The 16,403-nt window shown below is 38.4% G+C and overlaps 1 protein-coding gene and 1 pseudogene across 1 annotated transcript in view; one reads left to right on the top strand and one right to left on the bottom strand.

Moving 5' to 3' along the window:
- SLC26A7 (solute carrier family 26 member 7) overlaps window positions 1–16,403 on the bottom strand; it is a 195,610-nt gene that overhangs the window by 69,609 nt on the left and 109,598 nt on the right. The window contains exons 5-6 of the mRNA XM_069086668.1: window positions 8,066–8,218; window positions 162–244 (exon numbers count right to left, since the gene is read on the bottom strand). Of these exons, the coding sequence (XP_068942769.1) occupies window positions 162–244; window positions 8,066–8,218 (236 nt within the window). The remainder of the gene's footprint in view (window positions 1–161; window positions 245–8,065; window positions 8,219–16,403) is intronic.
- LOC138160072 (insulin-like growth factor 2 mRNA-binding protein 3 pseudogene) lies at window positions 1,683–3,590 on the top strand (annotated as a pseudogene).

The raw sequence follows: 16,403 nt of genomic DNA on the forward strand, positions 1-16,403 counted from the left end.
ATATAAATACTATTTCTGGTGAGATGTATTTATCACCAGCTATCCAGAAATAGCTAATCTATCCACTGGAGAGATATGGTATGCTTATTTCTGAAATTATAAAGATCTAGTTTGAAAAAAAGAAATAAATGGCAAACATAAGCAAATAAAGACCACATTACCCATCTGGAATATGTCCCACAACATCCAATCCGTAGGTGTATTCCATGTTGGCAAAATAGCAAGCAAATGATGCAGCAATAATCTATTTGATTAAATAAAAAAGAAATATTAAAGGTTTTGCAGATACTCAATAACCAGTTTAAAAGTAAACATTTTTATGTCTCCTTGTATTTTTAATAAGAACACAGTTGCTATGTAGATATTGAGATTCGTTGAGAAAAATTACACAATGGATTTCTAAGTACACTTGCTAGTTAACCCTATTATGCCTCAAAACAGTATTATCAATATGTTTTAATAAATCCTGTCTATAATAATTGTAACTCAATTCTATAGCACTTTGAACTTTATAGCCATGACCCTCTCTCCCCCCCTCAACAACTTTGTGAAGTAGACAGACTAGCATATTCATCTCCTAGAGGATGAAACCAAGGCCATGAGAAGTTAGGTGTCCTGCCCAAAATCACACAGGCAGGAAGTGGCACAGCAAGGATAAGTTCTACAGTGAGGGTTCTTAACCTTTTTGTGTGGCATGGACTCCTTTAACAATCTGGTGAAACCTATGGACCCCTGTGTCAGAATAATGTTTTCAAATGCATAAAATGAAATTGATAGGATTACAAAGGAAACAAAAGATTAGTGAAAGAAAACTTTTTTTTTCTCAAACCAGTTTACAGATCTAAAATCTATCCACAGAAGAGATCTGCAAAATCCCAGGTTAAAAAACCATTGTTTTATTTAAAGTATACCACATCCCATATTCTGTTTGTAGTCAGCACATTCAAAAGCTACTGGAGAAGTATACAGCCTGGAAAGACAAAACTATAGATTGGCATTCAAAAGGACTTTATGAGATCACCTAATCCAACCACCTCATTTTTACAAATGAGGAAACTGAGACTAAGAGTATGTGCTTTGGTCACACAAGTCACACAGGTTGAAAGAACAGAGTTTAAATTTTTATTCAAGCACTCTCCCTCCAAATCCAGGTTTTAAGAATAAGAGATACCATCCAGGCAAGTCCACTAACCCATTCAGTTCATCAGTTCAGCATTCTGACAGTGGCATTTGTGTGTGTGTGTGTGTGTGTGTGTGTGTGTGTGTTAGGCTACTCATTATTACAGCTACCTGATTAAATAAGAAAACTATTAACTTGCAAAAGTACTTTTCAACAGAGGTGTCATCTAAAATTGACTGATCGCTGGAGGTTTCTAGTTATTTAATGAGAAGTCAGGCAGACATCTAGAAATTTGTTCAACATAAAACTGGCTAACCATTGAAAAAAGGATTATGAATTTTCCACGTGTCAGTTTAGATTTGTCTTACTTTGTGTTATCTTCAACTAATATTATAAAGTCCTATTGCATTGGGAAAGTGTTTTTTAAATCACAAAACAAAATCAAAATAAAACAAAACCTACTATATTGCACAGTAGGTATTCAATAATTCATGATAATAGCAGTTCTATTGTTTAAAAAACAGTACTGAGAACGTGCCTTAAAATATTTCCTTATGGCTGCTGCAGCTGCAGCTGCCGCCACCGCCATCGCCACCACCATCTTCTCCTCTGCCACCACCAACGAGCCTGGTTGGAGATGAAGTGTGGCCACCAGGGCCCAGGCGGTGACCAGCCCTTTTTCTGGAGGCTCAAAGAGTGCCCACATGCATCCTGGCTTGCTCTGGGGGGCTGCGGGGACAATGGCGCCCAATGGGGTGGGGGCGCCCCAGGCTGTCTGAGGTACATGGAAAGCTCATCGAAGCGGAGCATTCGGTCCCGAAGAGGCAGAGGAGCCATAAGATCCAGATCCGAAACATCCCACCTCATCTTCAGTGGGAGGTGCTGGATATAGTCTTGGCTCAATATGGGTCGGTGGAGAATTGTGAGCAAGTAAACACTGATACTGAGACTGCTGTGGTCAATATAACCTACAGCTGCAAGGAACAGGCACGACTTACGATTGAGAAGCTGAATGGCTTTCAGCTAGAGGGGTACACCCTGAAAGTTGCCTATATCCTGGATGAGATGGCTGACGAGCCTGCGTCAAGCTCTCCAGTTGCGCTGACCCGCCGTGGTTGTCACAGGGGACCTCAGAGGCAGGGATCTCCAGGAGGAGCTGCAGGGCAGAACCACCAAAATGATATTCCTCTTCATATGCTGGTCCCAACTCAATTTGTTGGAGCAATTATTGGGAAAGAAGGTGCTACAATTCAGAACATCACCAAGCAGATGCGGTCTAAAATTGATATTCATCGCAAGGAAAATGCAAGTGCGGCTGAGAAGCTGATTACCATCCATGTTTCGCCTGAAGGCTGTTCAACTGCTTGCAAGATTATCATGAAGATCATGCAGAAGGATGCCCAGGATATGAAATTCACCTACGAAATTCCTTTGAAGATTTTGGCTCATAACAACTTTGTTGGCCAACTGATTGGGAAGGAAGGAAGGAACCTGAAGAAAATAGCACAGGATACTGATACGAAGATTACCATCTCTCCACTGCAGGAGTAGCTCTGTATAATCTGGAGAGTACCCTCACTGTTAAAGGTAGCATTGAGACTTGTGGCAAGGCCGAGGAGGAGATCATGAAGAAAATAAGGGAGTCTTATGAGAGTGATCTCAGTGCTATGAATGTGAGTTCTGAAATACTGGAGCTTCAAGCCCACTTACTTCCTGGATTAAACCTGAATGCCCTGGGTCTGTTCCCAGCCTCTACTTCTGGGATACCCTCACCCTCTACTTTGGGGGTTCCTTCGGCTACAGCCGCTACTAACTACTGCCATATGGGCAACTAGCTGAAATGGAGATCATTCACCTGTTCATCCCCGCCATGTCTGTGGGAGCCATCACTGGCAAGATGTGCCAGCATATCAAGCAGTTCTCTCATTTTGCCGATGCTTCTATCAAGATCACCCAACCTGAGACCCCTGATGCCAAGGAGAGGATGGTGATCATCACTAGACCCCCTGAGGCCCAGTTCAAGGCTCAAGGACGGATCTATGGGAAGCTCAAGGAGGAGAACTTCTTTGGCCCCAAAGAAGAGGTGAAGCTGGAGGCCCACATTAAAGTGCCCTCATCTGCCGCAGGGAGAGTCATTGGCAAAGGAGGAAAAACAATGAATGAGCTTCAGAATCTGACCAGCACTGAGGTGGTGGCTCCTCGTGATCAGATTCCCGATGAGAACGATGAAGTGATTGTGAAGATAACTGGCCACTTCTACCTATGCCAGCTCGCCCAGAGAAAAATCCAAGAGATTTTGGCCCAGGTTAAGAGGCAGCAGCAAATGCAGCAGAAGAATCCCAATGCTGCTGGTGGCAGTGGCACCTCTGCCGTCGCTGGGCCAAGCAGGCCAGTTTCAGTCCAGGTGGAAATAGAGGTTAAGGAAAATGGCCCATCTCAACAAAAGATATCAAACCAAAGAGAAGACTAAATATAATAGATGGGTGAGGAAACACCTATCCCTAAAATCACAATTAGCAGTCCCACCTACCAAAAGCTTATTTGAAGACCAGGCAGATTCTGAATTTGTGTTTAAAAAAAAAAATTCTATGTAATGTCCTCTCAAGTTTCCGGAACCTGGCTTTAAAAGAACCAACAAGAAGAAGGAAACAGCAACATCAACAAGAACAAGAAAATTAAGAGTCATTTCCCTTGTATTCTATTCTTGAAATTTGTTGTAAAGTGACTTGATGTTTATTGTCCTTGGTATTCTCCTACCATTTTAGGAGTTGGTTGAATTAAGCTTTGTGTTCTCACCATACCAACTTGAACAGAGAGAAAGAAAGGCATTGCTCCTTATCCATGGCTCATGAAAATAAGATGGTGGTGTGATTGGTGGGCTAGAATTATATCCAGTAAATTGTCAACAAGCATAATTAAACATTAGATATATGTACCCCCCCCAAAATATATCCTTACCTCAGATATAGCTATAATCATATTGACACTGATGGAAACTCAATCAATGAATTTTATTGGACTATAATTGAAAATCATGAAAACCTTGTCCCAAGGAAAAGAAATTATATTAACTTTACAAAAAGTGATGCTCCATAGATGTAAAACTCTGCCAACTATTATATCTATAATATATGCAGATGTCATATAGTCAAGACATTGAGTTAACCTAACCTGAGCCATGAATTGGTCTCCTTTATTACTTTATCACCTCAGTGTCTCACAGCAAGTCAGACTTCTTGTAATCAGTACAACCTAACTGTTCACTCTTCAATATTCTTTACACACAGAGATGAACAAGGTTCTCTATAATTCCACAATAATATAATAAAATCATATCCATTTCCAAAAAGCCATTTATAAAACATGTATTTGGACCTGGTTTTGGTCTAATCTAAGTTACATGGTTGTTTCTCTCAAGATGGGCCTCACAGAAGTCAGCAAAGCAGAAAGTACTGGTCTGGCTTTTTTTTTCATGTTTCCCCCATTAGAATGTAAGCTCCTCCTCTTGAGGGTGGGGACTGTCTTTTCCCTTTCTTTGGATCCCCACTGCTTAGCACAGTGTCTAACACCTAGTAGGGACTTAGTAAATGTTTATTGACTAATAATAGATCTAACATATCTGGGAGGTATTTTATTTCTGCATCTGGATATTTTAAAGAAGAATAAATAAAATTGAGAATTGCCATAAACACATGTATATATTTTGGTGAGTCCAAATAGCCTTAGTTGTTTCCTATCTTAGATATATGGGGGGGGGTATCATCTTTCTATAAAATACCTAAGCAAAATACATTTTATAAAGACAATTTTCCCAATGGCTAGCTTTCAAATCAACAAACATATATTAACCACCTACTATGTGTAAGGTACTGTGACAGGTGCTAGTGAGAGATCAAAAATGATGCAGTAGCTTCTTACTTCAAGCAGCATGGAGGTTAGGAAAGGGCAAATAAGATGATATAAAATCGTATCTAATAAGGGTAAAGAAGAACCAAGAGAACTGCTATGACAGAGCGGAGGGCAGAGAGCAGAGGAATCACAGGGTCATAAATCTAGAGCTAGAAAGAACAGAGAGGGGCCATCCAATCCTCATTCTACAGAAAAGGGCGTGTGAGCCGAGGGAGATTAAATGATTTGCCTAAAATCATACAGGTAGAAATCATCAAAAGTAAGATTTGAACCTAAGTCCTTTCACTCCAGAATAGGTGCTCTTTCTACTGTACCCCACAGCATCTCTTTAATCTGGAGGTACAGAGGAGAAAGTAAGGAAGGAGGGGGTCAGATAAGGCTTTTTGGAAAAGGCAACATCTAAAATGGGTATCTGGGACTTAGAGGAAAGAATGGACATCAAAATAATAGACAGAAATTGGGGAGGGAGGTGGTATTTTTTTCTAAACACTGAAAATAGAGTAAAGGCAAAAAAACAGAGGAAGGTAGGATGACAGGAAGGGAAGGGAACAAGCATTCAAATAGCACCTACTACTTGTCAGGCATTGTGCTAAGTACTTTTTATAAATAATATTCAATTTGATCCTCATGGCAATTCTGCAAGGTAGATGCTCTTAATATTTCCATTTAGCAAACAGATATTAGGTGACTTGCCCAGGGACACATTGCTAGTAAGTATCTGAGGCCAGATTAGCACTCAGGTCTCCCTGTCTCCAGGTCCAGCATTTTATCCACTGTGCCATTCAGCTGAGAACAAGGAACAGTGAATATTATTATTTGCCTTGCCTATAGAGTGGAAAAGAGGGGCCAGATGAAAGAGATTTTAGAAGAAGAAATGGTAGGACTTAGCAAACTATTAAATGTGTGGCGTGAAGGAGAGGGAAGATTCAAGAGGTTCTGAGATTGTGAGTTTGAGTTAACTTGAAGTACGGTGAATCCATTGTTGTTGTTTATCCTTTGTTTTTGAAGAGGACTGACATCACAAGGTGATGTCTTGACTTGCAAATGAATTGGATTTAAGTGAGGCAGAGTTGTACAAAGTCATCAGCCCTCACTCTCTCTTGCAGAGTCATAGAAGTCCAGAAGCAGGACAAAAGTCAGAATGACTGGAAAAGGCCCAGGATGCAGAGGATGACCCTGGCGTCTTGGATGCCTCAACAAGTTCTAAGTACTCCAAAACACCTGCTTCAGCTGCTTTCATGGCCATTTGTAACAAATTGTTCTCACCCTCCCATTCCATCAGAGAAAGTCTTCACATGCTTGGGATAGACATCCCCCTGATTCACTGATGTGTTTGAAGCCAACTGGTTACCCTCAATGGTAATGTTAATGGTGAAACCATTAACAAGGATACAGAAGGCAAGGGAAGGGAAGAGTTAGTGGGGGAAGATGACAAATTCAGTTTTAGATATGTTGAGTTTAAGATGCCAATGGGTCATCTCATCTAAGTAGGGCTCTCCATAAATAGTTGGACATAGGAAATGATCTCTGGAGAAAGACTGAGGGGAGAGAGGTGGGAAGTAGAAATAGACATTTAGGAATGATCTGAATAAGGGTGATCCTTAAAGCCATGATAGAGAATGAAATCAACAAAGAAAGAAGAGTGAAAAGAGAAGAGAATCTAAGATAGAACAATATGTTCTATGTTTAAGGGTCAGCTAGAAGATAAGAAATTGAACAGAGACAGAGAGATGAGAGGAGAATGAATGATGAGAGTACAATGTCACAAAAACTAAGATGGAGAGAGTAGTGGGAGTTGTTCACAGAGTAAAATGTTTCAGAAACGGCAAGGAGTATGAGGCTAAGGAAAAAAACCATTGGATTTGATGATTTGGAGGCCTGCAAGTCACCTTGGAGAGAGAAGGTTCAGTAGAGTGATAGGAGTAGAAGTCAGAATGAAAAGAGGTGAAGAAGAGAAAGAGGTGATGGAAAGGGGTTATCAAGTATATACCACTCTCTAGTTTTACAAATTAATGGAATTTCTATAAAGTATTGACATTATGAAGAAATATCATAATGAAGTAAATGATCATTTAAGCATCACTCCCAATATGCATTGAGACTAAATATTTATTAATCAGCTAATGTTAATTAGCAATCAATGAATCGGGAGACCTTGCTAACATTGACACTTCTTGACCTAATAGTTCATTTATTTAGCTGTGGTCATGTAAGGCTTTTTAAACATCAAAATCCTTTTAAAATATTCTTTGTTTTGGGTTTTTTTTTTTGCTCTTTGAAGGGGAGAGGGCAGGGCAATTGGGGTTAAGTGACTTGCCCAACGTCACATGGCTAAGAAGTGTTAAGTGTCTGAGGCCAGATTTGAAATCAGGTCCTCCTGACTCCAGGGCCAGTGCTCTATTCATTGTGTCACCTAGCTGCCCCAAAACAAATATTCTTAGTAATAAATATTAAACATTAGAAGAATCTGGACCCTTTTCCAGGTTCCACAAACACCACCTTATTATGCTAACAGTCCCTGATTAACACAGCAGACATCAAAGATAAAAACACCATTATGCAGATAGCATAAGTGCCAATATGGGCTCCACTGACAAATTTTAATTTGCTGATCATTTATATCTATTTGCCAGTTTCTTGGACATATGCCAACTCAATAAAAGACTGGTCATAGATTTTCAACACCATCTTCATTCTGCATTGCCAATAATAATGCCCACAACCTTTCAAGTGTAGCCTTCAAAAGAGTCTCACAGTACTACATCTTAGGCTACGTTCTTGTACTGGTGTAAGAAATCACAAACATATGAGCAATGCTTTATAAATTGAAAACATATGTGACTTCTTTTTTTAATTATTTACTCAAACTGTTTCCTGTTCTTACATTAATGTATAGCCACGCAAATTAGTCCTGCCTTTAATGAGAGGCAGGTGTAGCTGTGGGTAACCATAGACAACATAGTAAGCATTGGCAGATTCCTCAAACAACTGTGAGCTTTGTACTGTAGAAATCCTAATAGTTGATTTCCTACTTACCAGAACTAAATCGACAGGAAGGACAACTTTAATTTTCCTTTTAAACTGTTCATTGAGCTCTTTAACAAGAACAAGCACCACGATGCTCAGCAAGGACAGCAGCAGGGCTTCTAACTGAACCGACTTGATGTTTTCAAAGACATAGGCATAGATCTATAGGGATGCAAGAACAGAAACACACAGGAACAAAGTTATTGATGCTGTTTGTCAACACAAAGCTGCTGAAGACCAAGATCTGAACTCACAGATGTAGAGATAGTTTGCCCAAGGACACTAATCACACTACGGAAATACAGTTGGTATCAATGGAGATTGCATCATTACTTTTGGCTCTCTGTACAGAACAGTCCAAGATATTCCGTTGAGGTAGTTCTCTACAAAAGCATTGTTGGGGTGGCTGATGCTTGTGTATGTCCATCAACCATACCACCAAGCAAATGGAGCATGAAGGAGTAGTTGAACCCCCAAAATATAACAAACAAAATAACTCTACCTGTTACTCTCTCCCTTCCTTTGCTGGACTGCAAAAATATCTTACAATTTGTCCTGTCACATCACAGGTATAAAACCTTCCCCCTCCCTGCTACAACTTTATTCCTGTTTGTAATGGTAATTGTAATTTAATTATTAGGCCTAAGGGAATTTGAAAATCTTCCCTGCCCCTTAATAGTCCTAATGTAATCATATAGAGTCTATGGTGAGAATAGTTTGCTGAATGGGTGGAGGAGGAAGGGTGAAGTAGAGCCCAGAGGAAGCTGGGAGTCAGAGCAGTTAGAACAGAGGAAGGAGAGAGGATGCAGACAAGGAGACTGCTAGGCTTGTGAGTGTTTGTGGAAGGCTTTGGGATGGGGTTGCTCTCTGCAGTGTTACTATATACAAATTTCTTTGTTGCTATAATGAATTCAATTTTCTGGTGTTGGGATTTGGCTTTCTGGTGTCAGAATAAATGTTTTGCTTCTGTCTTATATATGCAAAGTCTGTTATATTTTGCAATTCAGAATTATGCTGGATGTTCATAGTCGCTCCTGGTGCTGTGAATATAGTGTTGGCACTACACTACTGCACTAGAAATGGTAATTAAATCAACAATATCATTATTTTTGCATATCAGGGCATATCAGTTGACTATTTTATGGATCAATTTGCCATCTTTGTGACACCCCAGACAAAAACTCTCTTCCCTGGACACTGCTCCCCTAAATGCATTTTTCTCCTCTATTGTAATGCAAGATACTTGATGACAGGGACAATCTCAGTTCTGAATTTGTATCCCTAATACCTATGATATTGCCTCAGACAGATATGAAGTGCTTAGTCATTTATCCCATATCTTCTGATGTCTTGGATTCTCCACTTGTTAGCTGTTTGGCCTTGGACAAACCATGTTAACTGCCCTAAGAATCATTTGCCTTTTCTGTGAAATAGGCACATAACACCTGAACTGCATATTTTAGGCCATTGTTTTAAGCATGATAATGTATCCAAAAGTAGTTTGGAAACTAAAACAAACACTACAAAAATGGGGATCACTTCCTCTGTTTCTCTGGCCTTTAACTTTTCCTTCTTTTTCTTTGTTGTAGTTCTCTACAAAGGCAGTGTTGGAGTGGCTGGTGCTTGTGTATATCCATCAATCACACCAACAAGCAAATGGAGCATAGGGAGTAGCTGAACCCCAAAAGACTACAAAGAAAATAACTCTACCTATTACTCTCCCCCTTCCTTTGCTGGACTGAAAAAATGTCTTACCATATTTTCCTTTCTCTTCTTCTTTTCTTTTATAACCATACATATAAAAAATAATTTCTACTGGTATCTGTAAAAGTTTCATAACATTCTATTGTTAATTATTCATAAAATTCTATCAGTGGTATTGGACTGTTTGCTATTTGTTATCTGGACTCTCTGTAACAGCAAGCCTCATTGAAAAGCAGGGTTTTAACTCTCCAAATTGGTAATAATTAATGTTATTTTAGATTAACAAAGCAACTTATTAATGATGATTCATAATTTTACAGTGATAAATGGCTAAATGGTTACTTAAAATTACATGATTTTTTGGTTCCATGTAAGCTAAATATACAGGTATTTTTCATATTCAAAGATGATATTATTTATGCTTGGGGTAATGGAAAAGTCCATTGTTGGACCAGAAGTTCTTTCCATATGGCATATGGTACACACAAAATTCTAATGAAGAGGTTTCAAGATACAGACATACTCTGTATAAAACTAGACCAACCAACACAGTGGAATCATTAATAAATTATAACCAAACTAACCTAAATTGTGAAACTTTTATATACTAGTTTGGCCAAACCCTATAAACTTAGCCTGGCTCAGGTCCAGCACCCAGTTCAAATCAGTTATATAATTCACTATTCTTTCAGGTCCAAGTAAACACTAGGAAGTTCATAGGCATTTCCCCTTGGTTTCTCTATTCCTATAATTTCTTGAAGGGAGGAAGGGAAGATTTGTTTCCTGAGCCCATAGGATTTAGTTTTAACCAATTTGCCTCTCCTTCAGTGAGATGCACTGAAGCTCAGTACTTTTCCATTGCTTTGCCCCTATGAAGAAACAAATGATGTCTTTCCAAAGTGTGAAAGCTAGATTTATTTTTTTAAAACACAAAAGTCAAACTCATCTGAAACTCATCATCTCTAGTTACTAAACTGAAAGTTGGCAGATTCTTAAGAAGGAAAGAGCCCCACTTCCCATCCCCTTTCAAGGATGTCATTGGATTCTGTTCCCTCAGTCATAGCAAATGCCTTCCTCATCACTCCATCAGGAGTCCAAATTCATCTGTGCTTCTCCACCTCCTTTATCTGCCTCTCTCCCATATTATCTCTTTAGTACTTCACTACCCAGGTTAAGTCCCAATTTCTCCTCCACTTTTTGCTCATCAGTCACAATTTCCTCTAATGACTTTAGATGCAAGGTCTCCATAGCTTCGAAGTATTTTAAAAGAGCCCCAGCCAGCAAAATATACCCCTCAATTTCCTACTATAGTCTCTGTTCTTTATAAAACAGGAGTTCTTAGCCATTTTTGTGACTATATTAATAATAATAGCTAGCATTTATATAGCACTTCAGAGTTTCCAAAGCACTTTTCAAATATCTCCTTTTATCCTCACAGCAATCCTGGAAGGTAGGTGCCATTACTATCCCCTTTTTACAGATGAGGAAATGGAGGGCGACAGACTTTAAATGACTTGCCCGAAGTCATACATTTGGTAAGTGTCTAAGGCTAGATTTGTCCTGACTCCAAATATAGTACTCTATTCACTATGCTACCTAGCTGTCCCAGTGATCCCTTTGGCAGCCTTGTGAATATCATGGATCAAAATCATGTTTTTAAGTGAGAAAAATAAAATACACAGGATTGCAAAGGAAACCAATTGTACTAAAATGTTGTCACATTTTTTTTTTCAGTTCACTGACCCTAGGTGAAGAAATGCTGCTCTTAAAGACTGATGTTAAGCTTTTTTCTCTTGAATTTTGGCTGTCAAGGATCACATCTCCATTTTAAAATGGTGAATCTATGTAGGTAATTGTGCTCTCATAAGAGTCTCCCATAAAATCACATGTTCACAGATCCAATTAATAATGTTTGGTGGCACATGCTTGCTATAGAAAATTCCCTTAAATTGAAAATTGATAATATTGCCATCAAGTTCCATATAACTTCCCTTTAATGATATCTAAGGGACATGACAGAATTAACCATAAGATTTACAATCAGATTCATAAGCTTTATTTTATTAGCCCTTGATATTTCAGAAAGTTTTTAATTCAAAGTAATTAATCCATAACGTTAGACTACAAAGGATCACAAGAAACAACCTATCTCATGAACTTTCCTCTAGGACAGATTTGCTTTGAAAAAAAATGGGAAAACCTTCATTTATAAGTAATTGAGATAAGTAAGCAGTGGGATATGAGAAACATCTAAAGAACCAACCTGAGGCTCCTTTCAAATCTGGAGACTAAAAATAAAGCCTAAACCTTAACCAGCAGGTAAGTGGCACAGTAGATAGAGTGTCTGGCCTGCAGTCAGGAAGAAGCATCTTTCTGAGTTCAAATTTGGCTTCATGTACCTACTAGCTGCCTTTGTGTGACCCTAGGCAAGTCATTTAACCCTGTATCCTGTTTGCCTGAGTATCTTCTTCTGTAAAATGAGCTGGAGAAGGAAATGGCACACCACTCTAGTATCCTTGCCAAGAAATCCCCAAATGGGGTCATGAAGAGTTGGACAAAACTGAAAATGACTGAAAAACAACAAAACTTAACACTTGTAATTAATAAAATAGCTCCAAATGTAACACCCAGGTAGCATCTTGGATAGAGTGCTTCAATTGGAGTCAAGAACACCTGAATTCAAAAACTGTCTCAAATGCATACTAGCCAAGCGATCATAGACAAGTCCTTTAGCTCCCATGAACCTCAGTTTCCCCATATGTAAAAGGGGATGATGTTAGTATATACCTATTTTATAGACCTGTTAGAAGAAACAAATGAGATAACATATGAAAAGCAATTTGCAAATATAAAAGTGGCATATAATGTTAGCTACTATATGGGAAAACTTGTAAATTCATCAGCTTGCGAAGACAGGGACAGTTTTTCTGGGATATGAGAAAAACAAACAGGAAAAAAATGGCTAAATTGCACTTCATTACCATGTCACTTGAAAATAAGAAATATATTTAACTTGCTCCTTTGGAAATTCATATGGTAAACATTTTTAAAATCCTTATATTTTCATTCAAATGATTTATTTTCATTTTTTTTTTCATTCTTGCCTACGGAACTTGGGGAAAAAAACTAAATGATGAAATAAATCAAGGAGATGGAAAATTTGCCCAATATTCACGAAGAAAGTTGAGAATTTTCAGTATCACAAGATTTTAGAGTTGGGAGGGAGCTTAAAGATCATCTATTTCTACCCCTTCCATTTGACAAATGAAGAAACTGAGATGCAGAGATTATGAATAGTTTTTATGGCCACAAAAGTAATAGGCAATTTCAGATAGTTGATATGGAGGAAAAAAAAATCACTTTTGCTTTACAGCAAATTTCCCTGCAAGTATGTCTCAAAGTCTTCAGTCAATTCCATCCCAGAGATCTTGACAGACAAACTATGAAAAGTAAATGTGGGAATACACAGGAGGAATAAAAGTTTAACAGTAATAATAAATAGATTTATTGCGTAGAACAGGAACAAAAATTTCTGCCTCAAATCAACTCTGTAGATTCAAATAGAATTTAAAAAAATACAAACAACACAGTGATGTTAGGAGCCTACTTGCTTAATTATCTTTCATAGTAACATAGTAATTATCAATTGACATTGCATTACCTTCTAGTTGTTTAAGAATGGGAAAGGGTGGAGAGCTAGTGAAAGGTACAATGATATACTGCTCCCCAACTCAATCCTGTCAAAATTAAGACTTCAGTTAAAGGGCCAGCAACGGCTCATGTGAGGGAGTGACTTTCTGTTATTAATAGTGTCAGACCTCCTTGATTCAAAACTTCTATCTCCATTACAAAGGGGCAATACCCACTATGACCCTCAAGACCTAACCTAGAACAAAGAGCACAATACATGGGTAGATTTCGCCTTCAGTCTTCAGGAAGTGGGTCAGCTAAAGACATTAAGACGCTCCTAAGAAGAGAAATAATTGCATATGATCCGACTAGAATGAAGAGACAGCAGATGTAAGGATGTTCTTGTTCAGTCCTTCAACTCTAATGATCAGAAAAACAGAAGATAATTCTTATTTACTTTTTCCTTCTCTTCTTTTGTACAAGTAAAGGATTAAGCAATCATACTTCCCCTAACTTTCCCTCTGATTCTATGGAGAAAGGAGAGCTACACGGATTCATCTTAAGGCTTAACTAGATAGAAAAGCATATCCACGTAAAGGAATGTGTGTGTGTCTTTGTGGGGCTACTCTTAAGAATTATTTCCCCAACTTATTCACTGAAGTAATTTCTACTACAAGAATTGTTGCTGTTGCGTTGTTTTCAGTCATGTCTAACTCTTCAAAATCCCATTTGGAATTTTCTTGGCAAAGATACAGGAGTGGTTTGCCATTTCTTTCTCCAAACCATTTTTACAGATAAGGAAACAGAGACAAACAGGGTTAAGTGACTTGCTCGGGGTCACAGAGCTAATAAGTGTCTGAGGCCAGATTTGAACTCAGGAAGATGTCTTCCTGACTCCAGGCACTGCACCACCTGGCTACCCTTACTGTCGATGCATTTCCATATTTGTACTAAGTTAGAAATGTTTCCTGGTGCCCATATATAATTGCAAGTCATAATTAATTATAATCTTGCCTGTCTTAATTACAATTGTTTCTTTTGTTACATATAGGATGAGGAGGGGGAAGGGGAAAATCAACAAGCATTTATTAAATGCCTATTCTGTGCTTGGTGCTGAGAATACAAAGGAAAAAATGAAACTTTCCATGACTGCAAGAGAGATTGCATGCGCACGCACACACACACACAGGCAAGAGGGATGGAAGAGCATTCATTAAATATCTACTACATACCAGACACTATGCTAAGCATGTTAGAGGTGTATTATGATCCCTATTTTGCAATAGAGGGGAATAAGGTAGATAGAGATTAAATAACTTGTTAAGGGACACTTAAGTGTCTAAGAATACATCTGAACTCAGATCTTTCTGACTCCAAGCTGAGTTCTCTATGCACCATGCCATGTATATGAATGTGTATGTTATACTTATAGGCATATCAATGAATGAGGAGTTTATATTGTGCTCTGAAAAATGAAGGACACAACTCAACATCTCCCCCAGAAACTTGATCTTTAGCATCTCCATTTCTTCTAACAACATAAAGAAATTAAGCACATGGATCAAAAGATCAGGAATCCAAAAGAGTAACTTGTCTCTGTTTCCTAAGAAGGTAATAGTAATAACTAGGTTAGAAACAAAAGTATAACTGGCTTTTAACAAGGGAACAATACACATGAAGAGCTGAACACAACTGAAAAGACTTAAAGGAGAAAAGAGTCCCTCATGAGGAAGGGGACTGATGAAAAGTATAGTTTTTCCCAGTTGGAAAAAGGGACTGAATAATCACAAAAGGCTGAAAGCTTGAGAGGGGGAGAAGCCTTGGGAATGTTGTCCTGGGCCAGCACTAGGGGCCAGCTCACTGCAAGTGAAGGGCTCGACCATGTCAAGCTGCATATAATCATGAACAGTTGGACCTTTAGTCTGGATTACTTATCCGCTTAAAGAGTGATCTGTCTGGACAGAATTTTGTGGTTTCCATGACTGGTGCTTCTACTGTGACCTAGAAATTGAGCCCCATTTTACTTTCTCACCAACCTCTGAATAATAATTACTGCCTGGTAAATGTCAATGATTACCCTTAGGAGTTTCCTGTTCTCTTTAAATTTTGTTTATTTGCTATACTTACTTTTGTAATGGCTTTTGTCTCTAGATAAAGCAACATAAGTTGTTGTTTTGTTTTGGGGCTTTTTTTGGTAACATTCTAAAGAGTTCACTATCAAAGACTGTACCACATAGAAAAAATTTGAAAAAGAAATTTTAACTACATAAAGAGCTCTCTCTTTCTCTCTCTCTCTCTCCCTCTCTCCTATTCTTCCTATTTTCCTTCTTTCTTCCTTCTCCTCCTCTCCCCAAAGGGGAGCTTCACAAAGAAGGGAATCTAAAGGGCAAAGGTGAGGAGAGACTGCATGAAGTACACCCAGTGCAAAGTCACACAGATGGGAGGTGGATTACCTGTATAAGTAGATAAATTTGGCTAAACTGTGCAAGAAGAGAATAAATTATCTCATTAATATATTGTCAAGTTGGAAAAGTATTCTGGGTAATTTATGAAAGGTTTTAAAAACCCCAAAGAGGAGTTAATATTTTTTCCTAGAGGCAAAAGGGAGCCACTGGAGTTTATCAAGTAAGAGAGTAACATAGTCAAACCTGCACCGTAGGAAAATTACTTTGGCCACTATGCAGAGGATGGTTAGAAGAAGGAAGCATCTTAAAGAAAGGAAACCAATTAGAATACTATAATCATCCACACAAGAGGTTTTAAGGGCCTGAACTAGATTGTTAGTCATGAATGAAGGGAAAAGGAGATTAATTAAAGATTTGTGGAGATAGATGCAACAAGATTTTATAACTGATGAGATATAAGAGAAAATGAGAAGCCAAGGATAATGCTTGTGTCACTGGGTAACTGAAAGGGTGGTAATACCCTCAAGAGAAAAAAAAATTCAGAAGAAAGGTGAGTTTGGGGAAAAGATGATGAATGAGTTCAATTTAGAGCATGGTGAGTTTGAGAT

Source organism: Petaurus breviceps, unplaced genomic scaffold (assembly GCF_028583685.1).
Source record: "Petaurus breviceps papuanus isolate PSGF00001 unplaced genomic scaffold, PetGlider_PUasm1.0 179, whole genome shotgun sequence".
Lineage (NCBI taxonomy): Eukaryota > Metazoa > Chordata > Mammalia > Diprotodontia > Petauridae > Petaurus > Petaurus breviceps.